The 22,595-nt window shown below is 42.5% G+C and overlaps 1 protein-coding gene across 1 annotated transcript in view; it reads left to right on the top strand.

Annotated features, from left to right (window-relative positions):
* The window catches only part of SORCS3 (sortilin related VPS10 domain containing receptor 3), a 309,773-nt gene that overhangs the window by 96,622 nt on the left and 190,556 nt on the right, over nucleotides 1-22,595 (top strand). The window contains exon 2 of the mRNA XM_075757979.1: nucleotides 3,922-3,989. Within this exon, the coding sequence (XP_075614094.1) occupies nucleotides 3,922-3,989 (68 nt within the window). The remainder of the gene's footprint in view (nucleotides 1-3,921; nucleotides 3,990-22,595) is intronic.

The raw sequence follows: 22,595 nt of genomic DNA, 5'->3' as shown, positions 1-22,595 counted from the left end.
GCTTGAAATTGCGTTTTCCAGAGGGTTTGTATTGCCTTAAGGGCATTGTAATTCAGCCTGGCCTATGTCCCCACTCTGTTCTGCAGGCTGCTTCTCCCTTTTTTCATTCTCAACCAGCTGAGCTGCTTGATGCCCGAGGGACACCTGCCCCTGGGGTGTCCTGGGAAGCGTGGTGTGGCTGTGTGGAGCCTGGCCCATAGGATATGGGGGGGAAACTTCACATCTGAGCTGTGTTCCCTGGAGTGCACAGTATGACCCCGGAGAAAAGTGCAGTTCGGCATTGAGCTGATCTGAAATTAATTTTGGGGAGATTGGTTTGATGGACAGAAACAGTTCAATTTAGCACAAAAAGAGTGTTTTCTTTATTTTGATTAAAGAGTGCCTAAGTGTAAGTTTTTGCTGCTTCTGAATCAATATCACTTGGAACATTTTTCATTTTTTTTATTTCTTTTCCCCAGAGAAAAATGTTTTCATCTTAATTTAGGTTGAAGAGTGGGCATTTTCTACAGGGTGGCAATTCTAGATTTCCCTCAGTTCAGGGAAAGAAAATGGTTTTGGGTTTTTTTTTTTTAAATAGTACATTAAATATGAAATCTCCAATTTTCAATTGAATTCAGCTTTTAAAATGAAAACTGTCAAAATTTTCATGCAAAATTACTCTGACACAGAAAAGCCACGATTATTTGTTGGTGTTGACAAAAACAAGCTAAGCTTCTTCAACTACAAAGTAGAAATCAGAATCAAATCTCTCAGCTTGAATCAATAAGGGGTTTTTCTTTTTCATTTTATTTTCTCATGTCAGAATTTGGTTTTGAAAAATATGTCCAATTTTCTTTATATTTTGTTCCATTCTTTTTCAACTAAAGCATTCAAATAACAGAATGTCTTTAGAAAACCTGGTCCTTGCCCACATCTGCCCCTGATACCCCTGCTTCTAGTTTCTCCTCAGTGTATTGGGGCAACATGATGTGAAGGCCTCAGAATATCTTTGAAGTTTCCTCTGCAACGCTCTGTCAAAAGCACCCCACGAAAACAACTCGGGGACCTTTCAGGCTTTGATTTGTGTCTTAACCGCATGTGGCACTTTGTTAGTAGCTATATTTGCTCCGGTCTCACGAGGCAGCGTTGGAGGGAAATGTGCTTTTGCAGCTTTTCCTGGGAAGGTTGTGAGTTCAGCCTCTCTACTCTGGCTTTCTAACTCCCGAACCATTGCAAGAGTTGCTTTTACTGAATCTGAAGTGTGCTGTCTCAAAAGCAGGTGGGGACAGGGGGGAGGCCACCTGGGGTTGTGGTGCAAGCGTTGTCTGGCCTGGGCATATGTGGTGAGTAATTTTATCGATAGGTTGCTGTAGGTGACTGTACTGTGTCTTACCACTGCCTCAGGGAACTCCTTCTATTTCCTGGGACCCTTTGTGAGATTTAACTGCAAAGGGATGCTCATGCTGAGCTGGATTTTTGTTAGTCATCCTGGCAAAAATCCAGAAAAGCCGTACTAAACAACATGCTTTTACTTTGGACTTATACCCAGGAGCTGAGGAGGATTCAACCCACTCCTGTAAAGCTGGTGTCATCCTGCAGTTTGCAGGGTATATAATAGATAAGTGACATCTTCAAAAATGTAGGGCATAGGAGATGTGGGGAGAGGCACACAAAGAGCTGGGAGAGTATGGATGGTGCCTTTAGTTGTAATTGCACCTTAAGGTAGAAGTACTCTGTTGAAATTTGACCAAGGCATGGAGATTTTATTTAATATGCTTAGGGCTGGATCCAGTATCCACTGAACTCAGCAGAAGTCATCCAGCTGTCTTCAATGTGATTAGGCTCTGAAACTGGAAAACTAACTTTGTGAAACCTTGTCATAGTTGCGGGCAATAAGAAGGGTGTCGTTTCTGGCAGGGCTTGTGCTGTGGTGGGTGGCTTCCTAGAGATTCTCGAGAGGGTCCTGTCTGAGCCCTTGGGGGAATACAGGGAGCATGCTAAAAATGTCACACTCACCAGGTTGTAGCTGGGAGCAGGCTGCACTGCTTCCCTCAACTGGTGTAAGGCAAGGACGTATACAAACCTTGGTTGCTGCAACTTGCAGCTGGCTCTTACCCTTTGTATGGGAAGGTGTGTGCAGGATTTAAGGTGTGATAAAAAGGATATTGTCCTTATTTTCCCACTGCACGGCATTGGTTTAGGCTGACAGGGGCTCACATATGCTGACTCAAATCTGCCTGGCAGGTTTCTTTTCACACCCTGCTGGAAGCAGCTTGGCTTTTATCTTCCTCCTAAACATCTCTGCGTGGGGAAATAAAGGGACAAAATGCAATTGGGGATGGGGAAAGTGAATCCAGTAGAGACAGGAATGCTCAGAGCATCTATTCTAAAGCCATTAAGTTGGGCTCTGACTGCACAGTCATGTACCAAGGCCCCTAACAATTTGAACAGGTCTCTTCCTGGTATTGTGCTGACAGTAACCAACTGCTGCAGCCATTGTGATATTGATTAATCTTTTGGTATTTTTCTGCAAAGCTTTAAAGTCCTCACCCAGCAGCCTTTCAGCTGGGAAACCCAAATGAAAGGTGTGGCGGGTCTCACTGCTGTGGGAGGACGAAGAGGGAGAGACAAGTGGCTTTTATAGTAGGAAAAAATCCTTGTTACATAGGAAAACATTAATGAACTCAACCCTTTGGGACACATCTCGCATTTGGACCCATCTTTTAGCCCAACCATGAAGTACCTGTTAACAAAACAAAAAACCCCAAGTACTTACTAAAACTTTCCCCAGATGCTTTCACAGCCCAAGCAGATGCAAGGCAAACTAGCCTGTTCTTGAATCCTATAAGGAGGAAATGATGCTGAAATGTTAAAGTGATGCAAAACAAAAATTAAGAGATGTCCCAGAGCTCTTCCTGAGGCTGTTCCCATAGAATCCGAGGGAATGAACTGTGTGACATTAGTTATGCTAAAACAGCAAGGAGCAGATGCTCAAACGCTCTTAACTTCTACTGAGGAACTTCTTTCTGCATTAGTTCCCATCCTGTCTGGGCCTGGGAGCTTGCACAGAGGCTCACAGGTTATTGGAGTGCATAGCTGCCTGTCTGGGCAAGGTAGCTGGTAATTAGGAGGATTCCATTTACCTGTGAAATCTGAGGTCAGAGCACCAGGGATATCAGAGGGAAGTTATATTCTCCTGTGGTCTCTTGTGTAATTCTTAATACCCCTCTTCTACCTCAGTTTTGCAGGGACATGACTCGGGAGTGTTCATGGCTCACCTGAAAGTTAGTTGGTGGGTCCTGAAGGCTCTGACTCTCCTTGAGCGCTGAAGATGCAGCTGATGTTTTGTCTTGCTCAGTGTCTAAGCTGAATGTCATGCTCTGTGTCCCTCTATTTTACCACAGCAGAAAGGCAATAGCGTGTGGAAATTCCCATGCTCCCGGAGTCAGTGACAGCAGATGGAGAATAACAAAGCTTATTCTGGGCAAAATGGACTGTTTTGTTAGATGGGGATCTTCATAAACAAAACTCACCAGTTTGTGGTAGCACCTTGAGAAACAGGAAGAGTCAACTGTAATTTCTGATTGGGCTGTTGAGTTAACAAGGGTGCATGTGATTCCATCCCTGACCTTGAATAACCATAGCTGTAGAGAGGGAGCAGCTCACAATGTTTGATTAATTTGTGTTGGCATGCTTTATTTCAAATGCAAAACATTTTGAGATTAAAATAAATGTTATTGGTTACATGATGCATTAAGGTAATGATTTTTTTTTAACTTGATCCTATAATACTACAACTTCAATGGATAAATGCTGAACTCTCCTTTGGGTGATTTCAGATGCCTTGTGTATTGTTACACAGTCTAAAGGAAAACTCTTTTTCCCCCCCCCGCCCCTCTTTTCTCTTCCCTTTATCTTCCTCCCTCCTTTCCCCCTCCCTAGGTGATTCTCATCCTGACAAAGCTCTACGACTTCAACTTGGGGAGTGTTACGGAGAGCTCACTGTGGAGGTAAGTGGATTGTAGAAATCACAGCAACTGGCATGGAGGGGTTGCACTGTGTCTCTGGCAGAACTGGAGGCTGAGTAAAGGGAGTACCTGAGTTGATCAGGGGAGGAGGTGGGAGGGAATCTGAAATAACTGGAGTTGCTTTTTGGAAAAGGGACACATGATTAGGAACACAGTTTTAATAAAGTGGTGTCTGCAAACAGGAGGGTCTCTTGGTGTAAGGGCACTTCCCTGGGACACAGAGGAGCTTGGTTTCATTCTTGCCTTTGTGTGTCCTTAGACAAGTCTCTTCGTTCCTCTGAGTCTCTGCTGTGTGGCTGGCAATGATAACATTCTCTATAGATAGTACATGCTTGCTAGGACAGTGCCCAAGATGGTATATGACACAGTGCGTGATGTTATCCTAGCTGATCTAGCCATGTTCCTCAGCCCTGGGAGCTGAGATGGTCATTTTGGCAGTGAATCTGTGTTGCTTTGGGCTGTAAGGACAGTAGCCACTAAAGTACTAGAGATATCACAGTCAGGTGCTGGTGTCTTCTCCGCTATGGATAGACTTGGATGGTGTCATGTACCTGCCACGTTCCTAGGCTGGTGTGGGAGATGGAGTGTCCTGGCCTGAGGAAGCACGCTGCTGGACAGAGCATGCATTTATAAGAGTGTGTGTGTGTTTAAATAAAAAAATAATCCCCTCCCCCCCACACCCCCCCCCCCCCCCCCCATATTCACCCCTATAGACAAGCCTGTTCCTTGATGTCTGAAATCACCAATAGTTTCTACCTGCTGGGCATTGCTCTTCCTCCTGACATCCTGTCTGTGGTGTGGAAAGGGTATGTCTGTAACAGAATTGTCCTTAGGGTAAAAAACACCTAATAACAACAACAACAAAAAAACAGCCAGCGGTTGAGGGAGACCAAGTGCCCTGTGTCAGATTTGCCTGGTGTATTACAGCTATTGTGCAACATGCTGAAAGTGTAGGTGGTGGAACTGTCAGTGCATCATAGCCATTGCTCCAGGTGTGAGCAGCTTCTTAGCAGATGGTCTGTCGTACTTCTTTCTTCCCAGCTAATTTAAAAGCCCTTGTTTGGAGCAGACTTTGGGTGTGTGCTGCAGGTTTGTTCCTGTTAATGTATTTAAGGGTTAATTGTTCAGTAGAGCTCTTGAAACTTCTCAGTTTAAACACTACTTCCAAAGCCTAATTGCACTGTACAGTGGTAATCTGCAAAAAGTATAAATAACCATGCAGCTAATAAGAGAGAACACAGTCATTTCCACTTACCCTGGTACTTTTCAAGATATTAAAGCCTTAAAAAAACTTTTGCCTCTTTACCTAACAAGTACAAATGGTGCTGTGATTGTACTTTAAATGTAATTGCCAAGCAATCTGTTCTGCATAAATAATGTAACAAGCAGGCAAATCCTGTCCTAATACTGAACTCACAGTGTCACCTGAGCTCTGCAGAAAGGTAAAGCAGCATCCCTTTTGGAGTTTTCCCATGTGATTCATTGCTCTCTGACACAAAAGCCACCCCTCTCTTGTGGAAGCAACTGTGTTTGCCAAGCATTCAGAACAGATACCACGCAACACCACTGCTCAGACAGAAATGCAGTTCATCATCAGTGTGACGAAAGGCATCCAGTACTCAGTCAACCGGGGAAGCACACTGGTTTGTGAGTGTGTTTCAGTGTGTTCAATGTACTTCAGAGGGGAGCATGGAGTCTGAGAGAGCAGCTATGAGTTTCTTTGGAAAGGACATTGTAGAAATGCAAATAGATACTAAGTGGAAGCAGTAAGCCAAGAGAAAGACTCCTTTTCTCAGGATTTTCTGTTCTATTTGCACATTAATGCCTCTGAATCTTTGCATTATTTAAATTGGTACTTTTCAATATTTTCTTTTAATTTTTGAGACCCTGAAAATTCCAAAAGGAGGATCTGTCTTTGCAGAGTGAGTTAAAGCCTTCTGGCAATAGGTTTGCTTTCTTTAATTACTTTTTGTAGGCTCCTTCAAAGCCATCTTTGAGCCTGCAGAACTGATGGGTCACAAACTGAATGCAGCTATCAAGTAATTATTGGAAGGACGTCTGGACATTTTCAGGAGTGAGGTTTTTTTGTGTAGTGTTTTTGTTGTGAGGTTCCCCCCCCAGCCCAGGAATACGACACATCCTTTCTGTTAAACAAGAGTCCTGCCCATCTGAGCAGTGGTGCTGCGTGGTATCTGTTCTGAATGCTTGGCAAACACAGTTGCTTCCACAAGAGAGGAGTGGCTTTTGTGTCAGAGAGCAATGAATCACATGGCAGTGCTTTAGGATGCTAAGATAAAGCAGAGTGCAATGCAATCTCCAAATATCATCTTGCCTCCGTCTGCCTTATGCATCAAAAGCTTCTTCTCAGTTCCCCCTGGGTTATAGCATGAGAAGCTTCTTTAATGGAAAACTGAGTTGCCATATAAGTGAAATTTCTAATCCCTGCATCTAAATACAAAGACAAGTAAATCAATAAGAAAACATCCTGAATGTAATTAAAAAAGGGAGTGAGAGCAAGAGAGGGAGAGAGGAGAATTAAAAGTTATCTTGGAAGCTGCTCCTATATCAGGCTAGTACGAGTTTAGACAGAGGAAATGCTGCTCAGCATTTGAATGCAGGAGCACAGACCTTGCTCTAATAAACAAATCCATGCTTTTGGGGCCCCCAAAAAATCACAGAAAAGACCTCCATTGCTACTGAAGCAGACAGCCTTGAAGCAGTCAGCTTCAAGGAAAAGATACATACCCCCACACCCACCCAGCCAGCCACATCCCTCCCCCTTGTGAATGCCACGTCTCTTCTTGGTCACAGATAGACCTGTCAGTTGTGGTTTGTATTTGTGTTTTTCCCACGGAGTTGAGTTGAGGTGATAGTTGTCCTCCTATGGAAGGAAGCTACTTTATTGCGGTTGTACTTTTGATGGTATGATACATCAGAATATGTGGAGAGAGGTCTTTTCATAGGTCAGCAAATATAACTGTAAAAATTATTTAAGCTTTTCAGACATGCAACTCTTCATGAGTTCTCATTGTCTAGCAAAATATCTAAATAGGTAGTTAGGAATCCGGCTACATCCTGCTTGCTTTAAGTAAAAATTGGATTAAGGGTTGGACATATGACTTCTGTAGAATTCCCTCCCATGCTAACACTTCTTCTCCACCAACAAAAGAAAAACAGTTTTCCCTCTCAATCTGTAAGCTTACATGGTTTTGATTTGAAGTGCTGGTGGAGCACCTCTAATTCCCAAACGCTTTGTAGGCGAGGGTCCCTGCATCAAACTTCATTGGCCATGATAAGCATGCAGGAGTCATCTGTCATGAAATATGAACTCCCTCTGTAAAAAGTAGGGACCAGGCTGTTTCACAGGAATTGTAGTCCAAGAAGGCATCTGTTGAACAGAGGAGAATGAGAGGGTTAGATATGCAAAATATGGTGTCTAAAAGGCACCATTCACAGCCAAGAGTTGAGGGGTTAGGGGATTTTTTTTTAACCTATTTTTGTGTTGAAAATCTCAGGCAAATTTTATTAGGAGGAGGAGAGAAGGGAAATCCTATTCAATGGCTTATTTCTTCAAATGTGTATGTTCATAACACTTCCAGGTCTGACCATAGAAATTGTGGTAAGTGAGTTTTGGTTTCAGGTGTATGTTGTGTTCACATATATTAAATGGAGATTTCTGTGGGTTGTATGGTAGGCAGCAAGTCCTTTCATTAGTTAATCTTGTTTCTGTCCAGTTGTTTCCTTCTTGTGTTGTGAGTGTGAGTAAACAGGAGGAATCTATTGAGCTCCTGTTCTTATTCAGCGGGCCTTTTAGATTTCACAGGTTTTACAAGTAAAGGAAGAGCCTTGTGAACATTTCTGCTCTTGTTGCTAATCCTGTCTCCTGTTTAAGCTGCACAGTTTTGAGACAGGGTTATGTGAATGTGACATATTCTGGATAAGTACTTAAAGTTGCTATTGTAATATTTAAAATGTTTTCAACTGTTTCAGCCAGAGTGCGTTGAGGAGTTATTTCTGCTAAGGTAACTGGAATAAAAGTTTTTCCAGTGTTGCCTTTTTTAGTATCCAGGAACAGTTATATTTATTTGGATTGCAGCATAGCTAAAAAGACAGCCTCCATCCCAAGGGAGCTTTTAATCTCAGATGAAGACAAAGAGACAACAGGGTGATACAGCAGACAGGAGAAGCACGAGTTAGCAGGGCGGTATTTATGATCAACGCGATAGCCATGACTGCAACACATCAGCTAATTAGGCAGTGGGGAGTCATTCAGATTTTCTTCCAAAGTGCAAGCACTTGCATGTGTCAGCTCTGAGTCCTCACTACCATTTTACCCATCTTTGATGCGGCCCCTGGAGTTCCCCTCCTCTGGCTGTGGTCCCAGCTAAATTATCTGATGGTACATAATGCCGGCCCATGCATTAACCCATACTCAAAACCATGACTGACTCTTACAGCTTAAGAGGCTAAAATGCTGATGAAGGACTTTTTACATGTATTCCTTCTTGTTTATTAACCAAGAAATTATGTTTCCATGGCAGCAGTCAAAAATCCCCAAGCTTTTTTTTTTTCTTTTTACTCTTGTGGCTGCTGTGCCTGAAGAGGTCGGTCTGTTGTCTTAGCTTCTGCGCTGAGCTACAAAACCCCCAACTTTTAGCTTTTTAACAGACAGCTGCAAAACACAGCAGCTGCAACTCCTAGTTTGAAGCTGAGAGGAGTAAAACCTCTCAGCTTGGTTGCAAGCTGCCTTATGTCTTGCTCTTTCATTCAGTTCTGTTTTAATTACCAAAGGGCTTTACGCCGTTTACTCCTATGTCTTTGCCTCTTAAGCCTCCCAGTCTCCAGAGACCATCAGCATGTTTCAGTGTACCTCTAGTGTTTGTTTCCTTTGCAAAGTTTCACAGCTCACGCTGATTTCTGTGCCCTAGGGTTGTGTGTTGCACATGGCTTCAGGTAGAGCTGCTCTGTAGGTGTGAAATGGTGAATGTGGTGGTAAAACCCATGTCTCCCCTTTGGGAACTGGGGCTCAGTCTCCTTCCTTCAAATGTAGCTGCCTTTAAGGTAGATGAGTAAGAAGGCAGAGATCAGGAGATTCAATAAGCCTGACTCAAATTTCCATATAATCCTTTGCGAAACAAGCTAAACCTGAAATAGGTCTTGGCACAGCCAGAGCTTCCTTAAAAGAGTGTTTCTATCCCCGTGGCAACGCATTATTTAGACTGTGGTGCCGGGAATGACGACCTCTGGTTTGTGCCACAAGTTCTTGCTCAGTACTGGTCAGGTTCCACAAGGTTTGCAATGGGGCATTGTGTTTTTTCTGGAATTTGCTGTATTGAAATGCAGTCTCCAGCCAGCCACCACAACCAGCTGACAGCTCCCTGCAGTATTGTCAAATTTGATTATATTTATTGTTTTTCACTTTTATGCTGACAACATACATCTTAGATACATGTTATTTTCTGGAGGACTGTATTCAGGCATAAAATTAATGGAGCTGGTTTTCAAAGTAGTAATGCTTTCCATTATTACATCTTATTTGGCATTTTTTGACAACACTACAAAATGCAGAAATCCTATGCTGATGAAGAGAAGGGTTTCTCATATCTGCAATCAGCCATCAGGGCACGGAGGGAAGGAGCCAGCTGAGTGTACAAGCACATCCCTGACCTCTCTTGGACTGAAAACCAGGGTGCCCAAAAGTTTGGCAGCTCCACTGTTGTTATTTGTTAGAGTGTATAAATAGCCTAGCTTGATGATGGCTAGTTTTTTCAGGCTATGGGGGAGCCACCCATCAAAATCTTTGTGGCTGAGAGCTGCTAGTTGCAGCCTATGTTTGCTGCAGAACTAAGGGAATGGGGAACTGCAGCAGATGACTGCAGTGTAAGATGAGAGTTGTTCCTCAGAGCTCACAGCACCCTGAGTTGCGATTTGTGTGGGCCTTCACCAGCATTCCAGAATAATGCAGTTCTTAACCTCTAGTATTCTTGCTGATTTGTCTTTTTTGCAAAGTGGGTTATTCAGTTTACTGTGGCTAAGCGCAGCCTGGCTGTCAGTCGTAGATGCCATCTTGGCATAGGAGCCATTCTTGAACTATTTGGGAGATGCACAGTAGCTGCATGTTGGCCCACTTCTGAGCTAGCTGCTGCCAAATGAAGATCGTGGTCATTTAATAAAGAGAAGTTCCTTGGCCCAAAGAGCTGGTTATGAAGAATAGAAAATGCAGCATTCTTGAGCCAAATGACAATTTATTCTTTGCTTTCATGGCTAAATTCCTGCTTATTTTGGAGAAACAGATCTTGTTCTCTTGCTCAGGCTGACATACCAGGTTTGGCAGAGGCTCCTGACGTCTGTATTTGTCCAGCTGCGCAAGTATTGCAGCAGATATCAGGAAGTGGGTCCTAGTTAATAAAGAGGAACGATGTAGAATGCTTTACAGGTGAAAAGAGTTGTTGAGTGTCAGCCGGGAGAGAAATTAATGGTTAAAGGGCATTGCATGAAGTTACACTGTAGGGATGCTAAATGTTCACAAAAGGCTATACAGGAAATAGCTTTTCTGTGCTCTTTTCATGACTATTAAAAGCAATAAGGGGGTGGATGGCTTAGCTTCCTTGGGTTTACTGGTTTAGGGGGCTATCTGTGACAAGAATGTTAGAAGTTGCTGGTTATCAGATGGTGATAACCATTGACCACCTTATCCGACTGTATAAGTGAAGCCATTTGTAGTAGCTAATTATGACCCTATTCAAAATGCTTTTCTGGTTTGAGGTGATTCACTACCCTTCCAGCTGTGGCTTTCCAGAGACCTAAAGAAATCTTTTATTGTAGATTTCAGGAAATGTACATAAGGGATTGTTTTGATTTGCTTGGTTTGTGTGGCTGGATGTGAAGGTCCATGGGAATTTAAAAAAAAAAAAAAGGATAAAAAGGGGGAAAAAATAAAGAAAATTCAAGGGGTGGAACAGAATGAACCATAGGTTTAGGCCTCCTCAAATGTCGCAGACAATTTCAGGTGGTGTCCAGAGCATACATTCTTTGCAGTTCAGAATGGAAGGAGATGCTGTCATTGCAACAAATGGATAACGTAAGTTAAAATGTTAATGTGTTTTAAATGTTTGTTTTGGGAACCAATCATGAAAATTAATAAGCTTATCTTAAATTCATGGCTATGTTTTAGAGTTAGGTAAACTCAGTAATGGTAATAAAAATAAGATTATTAAAGAATTCTTTAATTCTTTATTTCATTCTTTAAGTAGATGGCTAACTTCTGGAGAGAAGTTTCATTTGTCTCCTTCATGTTGCTTCCTTAGCCCTATTTATTATATCCCATAGGGTTTTTCCACAAGGGAATAGTAAGGTTCACACCTCTACTTTCTGAGGGTTCCTTGCTTTAACAAGCAGTCACATTAACGTTGCCTCAGAGATGGAGAGAACAAAGGGGGGCAATGCAAAATCATGTGAAAAATAGTCGCCCAGTGAATATAAGTCTAAAAGCCTTTGTATGTCTTGGGGTGGTGTGTATATTGAAGTCCCACCTTTGCTTATTAAGATGCCTTAGTCCTCTTGTTTCATGGAAGTCATTTGTCTTTTGTGAACCAGCCTTCTGGCTGGTCCATTTGTTGTGTCTCTTAATTGCTCCATCAATGACCTTTCTGTGGGGCCGGGGATATCATCAGACAGGGGACCTTTTGGATTTATTAATTTTTTGTTTGCCAAGAAAGCTTTGAGACTAATTGCCAAGACTTCCCAGAAGATATTAGTTTACAAATTTTAATGACACTTATGATTTATTAATGTGCTTTCCCCAGCATCTGCTCATCCCTATTCCTTGGTGAAATTCCTGCTGAATCGGAGAGAATTAATAAAAACAGAACTGCAGATTGTAATGGTGTTTTAGCTAGGCAGTTAATTAAAAACCTTTACCCATATTCAGAGTGCTTTATTCATATATGTGATTCTCTGAAGACAGAGGTAAGTCTTGGCTTAGACTATGTTCTTCCTAGGATCTCGATTTGGTGAGTGTGGTGCACATCAGTCCATGGTGGTGGCACAGAGGTTCATGTTTATGTGTGCATGTAACGCTGTTCGACATGGGCTGCACATCCCCGCTCTGTCCTTCACCCACAGATCTTTTGCAGCTTGAAAGTGAGGCTGCTTTCCTGAAGTTGTCAACTTCTAAACATGTGGCTGTGGGAGGACTGGACTGGTCACTAATGATGGATGCTGCAGATATGTTTGTGTGAGATGGAATTTGTTTGTTAAATAGGTCTAGAAAGGTCATGTGGTTGTACATGAGGTTTGATCTCATAGATAACTGGGTTATTGAGATGTTCCTGTTAATAAATAGGCCTGGGAATTTTTTGATACATCTTGTTTTCTGGACAGGGAGGCAAGAAGAAAGGGCAATTTATCGAATTCCAAACTTTTTGAGGGAATGTTCTTAGGACAAGGTGGAATTCCAGATAAAAAGTAGAGAGGGCAAAAACAAGCTGTGTTTTTTGTCTTCATTTTCCATGTTTCAGGTCAGAGCCCCAGCCATCTCTCTTTTCCTCTCCCTCTCCTAACTGTTGAATTATTTATACTCTGCTAAAGAGCTCCAACAAGAGAGACTGAGAATTTCTCCAGGGAGAGACTGATACTAATCTTAAGTGTGGAAGATCCAAGTTCAAACCCTTGCTCTGAATAAGTATAAAGGGAAGTGCTTTTTTATTCCACAAGTAATTAAATTGTGTAACTCATTGCTACAGGATGTTGTTGAGGCAGAAATAATAAAAGCGTAAATGGATTTCAAAAAGGGATTCAATGAATTAATGGAGGATATTTCTGCTGGTGGCTGTTAAACGTGATAGTGGAACGGTAGCCTGTGGCTTACATTATTTTATGATAGGACATTCAAGGAACAGGCAGGTCTACAGCTTTTGTGGATCAGTGTTGCAGAAACGTCATCCATTTTTTGGTACCTGTTCTTCAGCAATGAGCTGAAGAGATTCATGCTGTAGGTGTTCTAATGGAATAGTGGGATTGTGCTAGAGACATGATATGCCACACTATTTTAGTGGTTTTGGGATTTGGAGACCTCTAAGTCAAGAGAACTGTGGGAGAGACCATGGAAAGAATCATGCTGTCTTTGATCTCTTCCCTGTACTTTTCCCAGAATATTCTGTGGCAGATTAGCAGGCAATGCAAATTTTTGATCTGACCTACTGTTGCTGTCTTACTCAACCAAAAAAATCTGAGTCTTTGACACCACAGGTAGGTTCTCCATCCATTGCCCAACTGGTGGCTATCTTGGATGCTGTCACATTTTCTTAGTAAAGCTACTTTATTGGACTAAAAGTATACTTTGTAGTTTACAAAACAAACAAAATCCCAGAAAAACCCAAACCACCACAAAGACCCAGACTATCTTTGATGTAATTTAATTTTCCAGCCAGACCTTTCGGACACACAACTGGGTTTGATCATCCTGACGATGGAAACTTAAACCTGTCCGGATCTCTAGTCTTTCCATTCCAGAAAACTACATAATAGAATGGGAAATTTAGGAAATGTAATGCCAAAAGAAGTTTCTGATGTTGATACAATCATGAGGATCTCAGTGCGAATTAATGAAATTTGTTGGGGGGGGGAAGGTATTTTAGGGAGCTGTAAGAATATGCTTGTCCCTGCTTTTGCAGGTTATATATGCTATAATTAATATAGTTTTTCTGTCTTTGTTAATGAATTTCTTTGATTATGAGCCCTTCAAGAAGGGAGATATCCTATCTCATCAGAAATTAATTTTAGGCTCAAGTCATGTTCCCAGACATTTAGTCCGGGGGTTTTAGTGGAGAAGGGCAGAAGAAGCTTTGCCAAAAGTGAATGTGTTTTTGAAGCATCACAGTCCCTATGAAGTCATCTTGTCAGGGATGGCAGGTAAAGTGTGTTTGTAGTGCTTTGCCTACTTGAGAAAAGTAGCAAGGCAGCATTCAGGAGGGAGTTCATAGCCAAGAACCTGCTGTTGCAGATCCTGTGGGTGTTGTGACTGTTGCTGCATCAGCAGAGCTGCATCTGTTAACAGGAATTGGCTATTCCATCTCTTCTTTATCATTTGGAGCAGCAATTCCATTGCTCTCATTAGAGAGCTGCTCCTTTTGTTGAGTTATCTCATCTTACATTCTAATTAGATTTGGATGCCGACTGCAAAACTTTTTGCAGGAAGCCACACTTAAAGATGAATTTGTTTTGGCCTTACTAATGTCTTTTTCTGATCGCTCTTTACTGCGCAGAGGAGTTTCTTTGGCACAGATTAGTAGAAGATGCGTTCAGCGTGGATATGTGCCAATATTAATGAAAACCACACATTAACTTATAAATATGTAAATAGATAATTACAAAATAAGAACTTGCATAATAAATTACACGAGAACTTTCATACTAGATCCGATCTTGTAGAACTTGGAAAGCCTGAAAAGAGATGCCCAGAAAAAGAGTGCAATAAAAAACTTACAGAAGATTTAGTAGAAATTGGAAAGCCTGAAAAGAGATGCCCAGAAAAAGAGTGCAATAAAAATCCTACAAAATTATGTGCTGTGGATAGGGTCTCTACTAAAGCAGGTGGGTGGAGCATCTCTCATATGAGGAAAGGCTGAGAGAGCTGGGACTGTTTAGCCTGGAGAAGAGAAGGTACAGCCACTCATCAGTGTGTGCAAATAAGAGAGGGTGCAAAGAACACAGAGCCAGGCTTTCTTCAGTGGTGCCCAGTGACAGGACAAGAGACAAGGAATGGGCACAAACTGAAACTCTGGAGGTTTCCTCTCAATATCAGGAAACCTTTTTTACTGTGCAAGTTGACTGAGCACTGGCACAGGTTGCCCAGGGAGGTTGTGGAGTCTCCATCTTTGGAGATATTCTAAAGCGATCTGGTCCTGGGCAACTGGCTCTAGGTGACCCTGCCTGAGCAGGGGGCTGGACCAAAAAAGCTCCAGAGGTCCCTTCCAACCTCAACCATTCTGTGATTCTGTGAAGAATAAAGGAGCATCGGACAAAGTAGAAGAATTTGGTTCTTAGGACAACGTGTAGTTAATCTGTGGATCTCCTTACTGGAGCATGTTTTAGTAGGTAAAGTTCACATGGGTTCAGGTGGAGTCTGACAAGTTCCTAGAAGCAAAAAATATGTCAAGGATGGTATTACTTTTATCTGTGGCTCATACCTGGCCTCTGATCCGTTAGATAGAGATAGGCACTGCCACTTACTCTCCAGGCAGTCAGGGCTGGATCAGGAGCCAGCAGGTTCTCACACTGTGCAGTTTCTGTGCTGGTGCCACCTCATGGCTTGCTGTGAGATGCTGTTCCGCTATCCACACTGAACCTAGGCTTTACGTCGGCTTACATGATTTGTTTCTCTTTGAGTGAGCTGTTCTTTTCCTTTCTCTTCCCGTCTCCCACCTCCCTTGACTTTTCTTTTCTTTCCAGTTAGGCTTGGGACCAAGCCATATAAATCTTTGATGCTTTGTACAGTGGCTGGTAGAATTTAGTACTTTAACATGGGTTGTGTCTGTTTATATTGGTGTTTTATTATGTTGTGTTTGAGTTTTTTTCCCAAATGCACTGCCATTTTATAATGGCTATAAATAACCTGAAGGATGGAGAAACATTGTTAAAAAACGTGCAAGAAATCTTTCCATCTTTCTTTTAGTCTGGTCTTTCTCATTATCTCTGTGGTGCATTTATTAGGCTTCTAATTAAATTAATAAGTGCCCAGTATCAAGCAGTCCCTTCTCCAAATAATATTTACAACGGGATACATTCCTCCAAGCTGGAACGTAGCCTTTGATTTATTTACTTATCACATGTTCTTCATCTGTAAAATCTGTCAGCTCGTTCTTTTACAGTATATGCCTGACCAAGTAAAAATGAAAGCTCCTGTAAACTACTAGATCATGGGAAGCTAGTGCATTTTAACACTTAGGATTTCCGCCTCTGAATAAAAACTGCAAAAGGTGATTGAGGCCATTCTGTAACCAGGTTATCGGGGCTTGTTTCTGGGTCTTTGATGGCCAGTTACTTAGAGAATTGCCTCTGTAAATATCAGTAGTCGCTCATATCCAGTTAACCCTGAAGCTTGCTGTCCAGATGCCTAAATCTAGCAACAGGCTATCTGCAGGAGCTGGGCATTCAGCATCCTGCGAGTCTGGTCAGGGATGCAAATGTGGTGCTGTATTAGAATAGTTGAGGGATATTACCATGTGATAAATCGAAGATTATTGTATGGCATCTGTAAATGGGCTGTTACATTTTCTTTTATGGATCTTGTAGTCAAGCTCAGAGGATCAGTGAGGAAGATGATAATAGGAGACAGGTTACAGGAAGATGGCTGGGCTGTTAGTATAACCATTACTGCCAAGTCTTACCCCAAAGTCAGGTAGTAGTTTTGCCCGGGGGTGAGAGAAGCACTATGAACTTTCCTGAGTGAATTCTGGTGCATTTAAGATGCAACTGTCTCTAGCTGTCTGTAACTATTGCCAGGAATGTGGGGCTTCACTACAGAGTTAGCTGTGCTGGATGGATGTGTGCAGCTCCGCTGTGTACCTTCACAGCCCAGGGTCTTGGCATGGACGTGCGTATCTTGCCATCTGCGCTCATACACTGTGCAGTGGAGTGGGGCAGGCAAGCAATAAGCTGGGACTAGTACTACCTATAATTACTAGTTCGTACAAGCCCTGGGAGGTTCAAAAGCCACCTGGGGAGAGGTATGCAGAAAGGAAGAGTAACCCATCACTGGGACATGGGTTCAGGCCTTATGGGAGTCTGAAGCTCGCAAGGAGTAATCAGTCCCATGGAAAGAGAAATGCACTTGTCATCTGACCTCTTACATCCCTTTCTCTGAAACGTTACAAATTGTAATAGTGATTTGCTTTAAGAAGGAAGCTCGGTTCTGGATTATTGGTTGTGGAGGGGGAAGATCAAGTAGCAGGTTCAGAGCAGAAGTCAGGAGCAGCGAGGGGAAGAGTAGTCCACACACAGGGAATAGGTGCCAGGGCCTGGTGTGGGAACAGGAGAATCATACAACTTCCATCAGCACCACGGGATGCATGAGTTCCCTGAGGACTTCAGCAGACTGTGATCCATCTGTGGGTCTTGTATAATTAGTTCAGGGATCACATACAAGCTGTTGACCTTGAGGTGCCCCAGACACAAGTGTCTCTAAAGCCAGTGGGGGTGGGGGGGGGCTTGTCTTTTCCTTGGGTTACTTGCAGCTGTAAGTGTGGCTGAGAAAAGCCAAGGCACTAAGATCGTCTGTTAAAACGTAAGGTTTCAGATATAATGTTTTATTGCCATGGAGTAGTTAAAGCTACAGAGTAAGCAGTGGACCATGCTACATCATTCAGTGTGCCTCTAGCAGAGTAGAGAATAAATGTCCCATGGAAGATTAAAATCCCATTGGTTCTATTATCTGTAACCAATAAAGGCAAAAGGAATGTCTATGAGGAATACAGAGTTAACACAGCACATCTAGCTTTGTACCCTTAAGTGTGCATTTTCTATTTTGTGCAAGGCATGGGAAACAAAGCAAGACAAGCTTTGGTTTGCTGCTTTTTTTTTTTTTTTTTTAAGAGTACATGGCAGGAGAGACTCTGGTGGTCCATCCACCTCTCTAGGACTTGGAGGGTGGTCTGCACCAATGCTACCTCATCACAGGGGCAGAGGGGTGTTAGTCACACCACCTGAGAAGTTCATATCTTGTCCTGTGGCATTTTAGTGGTGATGAGCACAAGTCTGGCTCTGTAACAGGACATGGCCCTCTTGTGTGCTGGTAGATGTATCAGAAGCCTATGTGTTCTCTTTGGAAGTGCTCCCTTTATATAGTGACAGTGCACGTGGTTTGTTTGAGGGACAGATGAGGCTGAAGGTGAGTAGGCTGTGGTCTAGCTTAGTTGTTTAGCTATATCTGATCCAAGCAGGGTGCATGCACCCTGGTGACTGTGGTTCATCATGAAATGTCCTCTATTACATAGCATATCAGAAGAATAAGAGCTGTGACTGTGCAGACATGGGAATCGTGCTTTTCACTGGTGTGCAACAGCAAACTTGTTCTTCTCGTGTATCTCTGCTTTGAGTGTCACTGGACGTGGCACTTTGCAAGCATGCCCATCTGGCAAATCAGACAATTGATTTGGTACTTGCACTGCTAGGAAGCTTTTGAGGCATGCTTGGCAGTGGCATTGCTGAGTGGCTCAGGTCTCATGGAAAAGTAGGTTCTTGAATTCTTCAGTGCAGACACCCCACCTTTCTATTGTTAAAGCCTTCGTATCACTTGCAGGAAGCAAAGGTAAAATCCTTTGTTCCCAGAACTTCTTTCTTGTGCTACCTTTATCTCAGCTTCAGTGGTCACTGTGATCCCTCTCATTCTGTGTGACAAAAAACATTACAAATGCTGCAGTAGGCCGTGTTGCAAACTCTTATCTTTATAAAATGACATTCATAAAGGTTAATAATTGGAATGAGCTCTGGCAGTTACTAATTAGCACCATTACACAATCAGCTCACATTCTGGCAGCATTAGGCATACTTAACCAGTCAATTATCATTGATCTCAGAAACTGCTGCTCTAAAGTTAGCATAAGGTGCCTTTGTGAGTGGAGGGAGGGAATTTGACACCACCACAGTGGTCAGGCTGCTGCAACGTGTGATTTGAGGGACCAGTGCCGTGTACCTGATTGTGACGGATGGATCTGAATTAGAAATCAGATAGTATAGAATCACCTTCAAACAGAGGTGTAAATAGGTCCTACCACTGTCTTTCCTTGCCATTTGAAACAGTAGGGGTGTTCAGGGAGAGAGCTGACTTTGGGGAAAAATGAGTTTAATGGTTTCAATGAATTTCAGTTAACGTGATGACTTACGGGCTTTCCAAAGGACAACTGGAATATAAGGGATTTTTTTTCCTTGTTTTTATTTTTCTTCATGTGATTAATAATTCTTGAGGTAAAGAAGTTGCAAGGAAGATGGGGAGGCATGGGATTTCCCTTTAGAAGTGTTGCATAAAGTCATCTTAATCTCATGAATCTAAATATCGTGACTGCTTCGTGCTCTCTAAGAAACTCAGAGGTTTGGAGCCTCCGCTGTTCGTGCTGACTTAGAGTGCAGAGAAGGAGCAGGCCTGACTGCTGCACGCAATGGCTGTGGTTTTCTAGTCAGCATTTTGCTCTTCCCAATTTGAGTGTGGGCAGCACATGCACGTCTTCTAAAACCATCTGTTGTTTGTGCCTGGTCAGGAAGGTGTGTGGTGATGTGTGGCCCACGCAAACAAGGATAGTGGCTACAGTCCAGTTGTGAAGGAGATTTTCCAGATCTCTGTATGGAAAATGAATGTGTGGAGCGGAGATGATCAGGGCTGATGTGTTGGTCTCTCCTTTTTGTTGCTTCACTTCTATAATTAGTTTTTTTGACTGTTTAAGATATGGTCTGCAATGCACATAAATTCACAGGGAATTACATACACTTGGATAGAATGGGAACATCGTTGGTGACATGTTGGAACTTAAGGGGAGGCCAGGATACTGTGAGAGTAAAGAAGCTTGTGTAGGTGAAAGGACCAGGAAAAATGTCAGTTACACTTGTTTCCCCTTTGGAATTTGGCCCAGGGCCTCTGTCTATTTAAAACAAGGAAAAATGTATTCTTGTGATTGTTTTGGAGTGCATTTTTAACCTTACTCTCTCTCTCTCTTGCTGCGTAATCTCTGGAACTTCTTATTGTGGGCAAATGATCCAGGAAAAAATCTGGTTAGAATCTTCTAAGCTGGATGCTTCCCAAAAACTTTTTTGTTTCTGTGCAACAGAAATCTGAGAACATACTTTGGGGCTGACTGAAGTACATTGATTTCTTTCTGTATGTCTAAACTTTCACCTTTGCTCTTGGCAAAAATCTGTGAGGGATCTTGGGAGTAGGCACAAAAAAACCCATGTCAGGTCATCAACTTTGGCTTCAGCTTTTGCAAAAAATTAGCCCAGTGCAAAGGACTTTGTTTAAAAACTACTTTCCCATGCATGTGACTTCAGAAGTAGTAGAAAATGAGTGCAAGCACAAGCCATCCAGACCCGTAAAATTTCCTTGCCTCCTATTAAATTTATCTGTAAAACTGTGCCCACATATCGGGAAAAGGCTCGCAGGTTATTGCAAAGCGTACATACTTTAAGGATTAGTGCTTAATGATTCGTTGTTGTTGATATGAAGTGGAGAGCTAAAGTTCACTTGAGCTGCAGATACTTCTCAGAAGGAATCTTGGTAGAAGAGATGTGAAGAATTTGTGCAGGGTTAGTGATTGTGCAATGATTATTGAACCTGGAGAGAGGAAATATGTCAAGGAACCTATTTACACATAGATCATTAATCTAGGATGCAAATTCTAAGGAAGTCAGAGTATTTCCAGGTACTTTTCCAGACTTTGAGTCAGGCCTTGTAAAAGTAATGAAGGGAAATATGTCTTCATGTATCAGTACTTAGCCTGAGAAACGCCCCTGAGCAAACCCTGGGGCAGCCCCGTGGAAATCTGTGCCTCAGGAGAAGCTGGTAAGAGGTGCTGCTTGGGCTGGGTGCCAAGGCAGAGCTCTGGCTTCTGGGTGCAGATGCTGTGCTACAGGGCTCAGGCAGGGATTTCCTCCCAAAGCCTCCAATAGTGCATAACCTGTGTGGGGTCTTCTGGAGGTGAGAGATACTCTTGAAGAAATGTGCAAGATTCAGGACTCAGAGCTGGTAGATAGCTGTGGTGTTCTGCTGTATGACAAATGATGCCTTCTCTGGTGGTAAATGACATCACCAATGAAGTATGCCTTGGCATGGCAACAAATACTATGGTAACATCTGTAAATGGAGCTAATTTTAGTAAAGAGGTGCCACGCCACAGTAGCTCAATTAAGGAAAAAACAGTTGGACACTTTTTTCTTACAACAGTCTTGTAAGTATATAAATATATACAGCACAACCCTCCCTCCTCCCTCAGCCCCCCAGTATGTATTTTCCAGTTACTGGGTAATTTGCAGCAATGCAGAGGCAGGTTTTAGGAAAAGCCTCTTTAAAGCTGAACATGGATTGCTTGGGAAGGTGGGAAATCTCCATTTTAAAAGACTTTAGGTACATGCTAGACAGCCTTCTGAAGTAGATGTCTCATTCTAGTTATTCTCACCTTTGGGAGAGAGGGAGAACATTGAAGGCTTTTTCTTAACTCTATTTCTGTGGTCCAGTGATAGGAGAGCCTCCCACCCATATCCCTTGGGAAGAGTAGCACAACAGACTTCATACTAGAAACTGACTGTGGAAGGAGCTGAGAGGTTGAATAATTCTTACTTGAGTGCATTCAGCACATTTTTGCATCTTGTGACCCATCCTACCTTGTCTTGAAATATCCCTATTAGAATATTATGTAAATGGGATAGTGAAGGCAGCGTGGAAATTGGACAATGTGCAATAACAAGTGTTAACCGGAGACTGAGGCCGTGCTCTCTGCAGTGCATTAGTTCCAATTTAGATCCCATCAACAAGCAAAATATTGCACTGCAGATGTGCAGTTTGATAGGCTGGATGGGTCTGATGGCTGTGAAAAATTGTGATCTCACCTCTTTGACTTCCCCCACAACTAATTACACAATGGAGACCATAGAGGGCAAAAATCAGCTAGCTGATGTTGGAACAATGCTAGAAACATGCAAGTGCTATCAGCGAAACTGCTCAAGCCAACGATGTGCTGGCTGAATGGCTGGTGAAAGAATAAAAAGATGTGTTTGAAATGTGAATGATCTTGAGCAGTTCTGAATATAGCTTTTCTTTCTTAGAGGCAAAAAGCTCTGGCAAAATTGGTGTTTAAACCAAGGCGCTGTTGTGTTTGTAAAGCTAGGTGATGGAAGATTTTTAGACATAATACTAGGGAAAGTGGTGAATGCAGGCAAGGACATCTTGACGGTGATTTCTTTAGCTCATGGCGCTAGGGTAGGAGGGGTAATGCTAAAAAGACAGTCCTTGTATGACCTGGTTGACTGGAACAGACAGTTGCTTTGCATTCTAGTAGTCACGCTGCTTCATGGAGTAAAAGTATCAAGTTGTTAATTACTTGCACACGAAGTGGGATAGTATCATGGTAAGATAAACTTCAGAGGAGCCATTTGATACTAGAATCTTCCTCAGAGCAGATACTTTTTGAAAATACTGGGTTGCACTCTTGGTGTAATCCTAAATTAAAAAAAAAATTGTCTAGAAGCAGCTATGTGGATAAACTGTGAAGCAGTAGTTGTGTCACTGGTGACTCATTAATGTGTTACTATTAAAACAATTCCTAGGTTATAAAGGCAGGAGGAGCATTGTGCTCAGACAGTGTGCAAGATGATGAAGGAGAAGAAAATCACTTGCCAGAGATACCAAACAGAGATTAATTCCCCAGACCAATACCTGCTTGATCAAGAGCAAAACTCTTGGCAAAACATCTCATCTTGTTTGAAAAATTAGCAGTGATGAAGAATTTACCTCAGCCATTAGTACAGTCTTGCTGGAACAATTGTCCTTTCTGTACAAAAGAGCCCAAAACCCAAAATAGAACAAAGTACCCTCTTACCCAAACT

This window comes from Balearica regulorum, chromosome 7 (assembly GCF_011004875.1).
Source record: "Balearica regulorum gibbericeps isolate bBalReg1 chromosome 7, bBalReg1.pri, whole genome shotgun sequence".
NCBI classification, from domain to species: domain Eukaryota; kingdom Metazoa; phylum Chordata; class Aves; order Gruiformes; family Gruidae; genus Balearica; species Balearica regulorum.
Note: the sequence above shows the minus strand (reverse complement) of the source record. Positions and strands in the feature narration are given on the sequence as shown.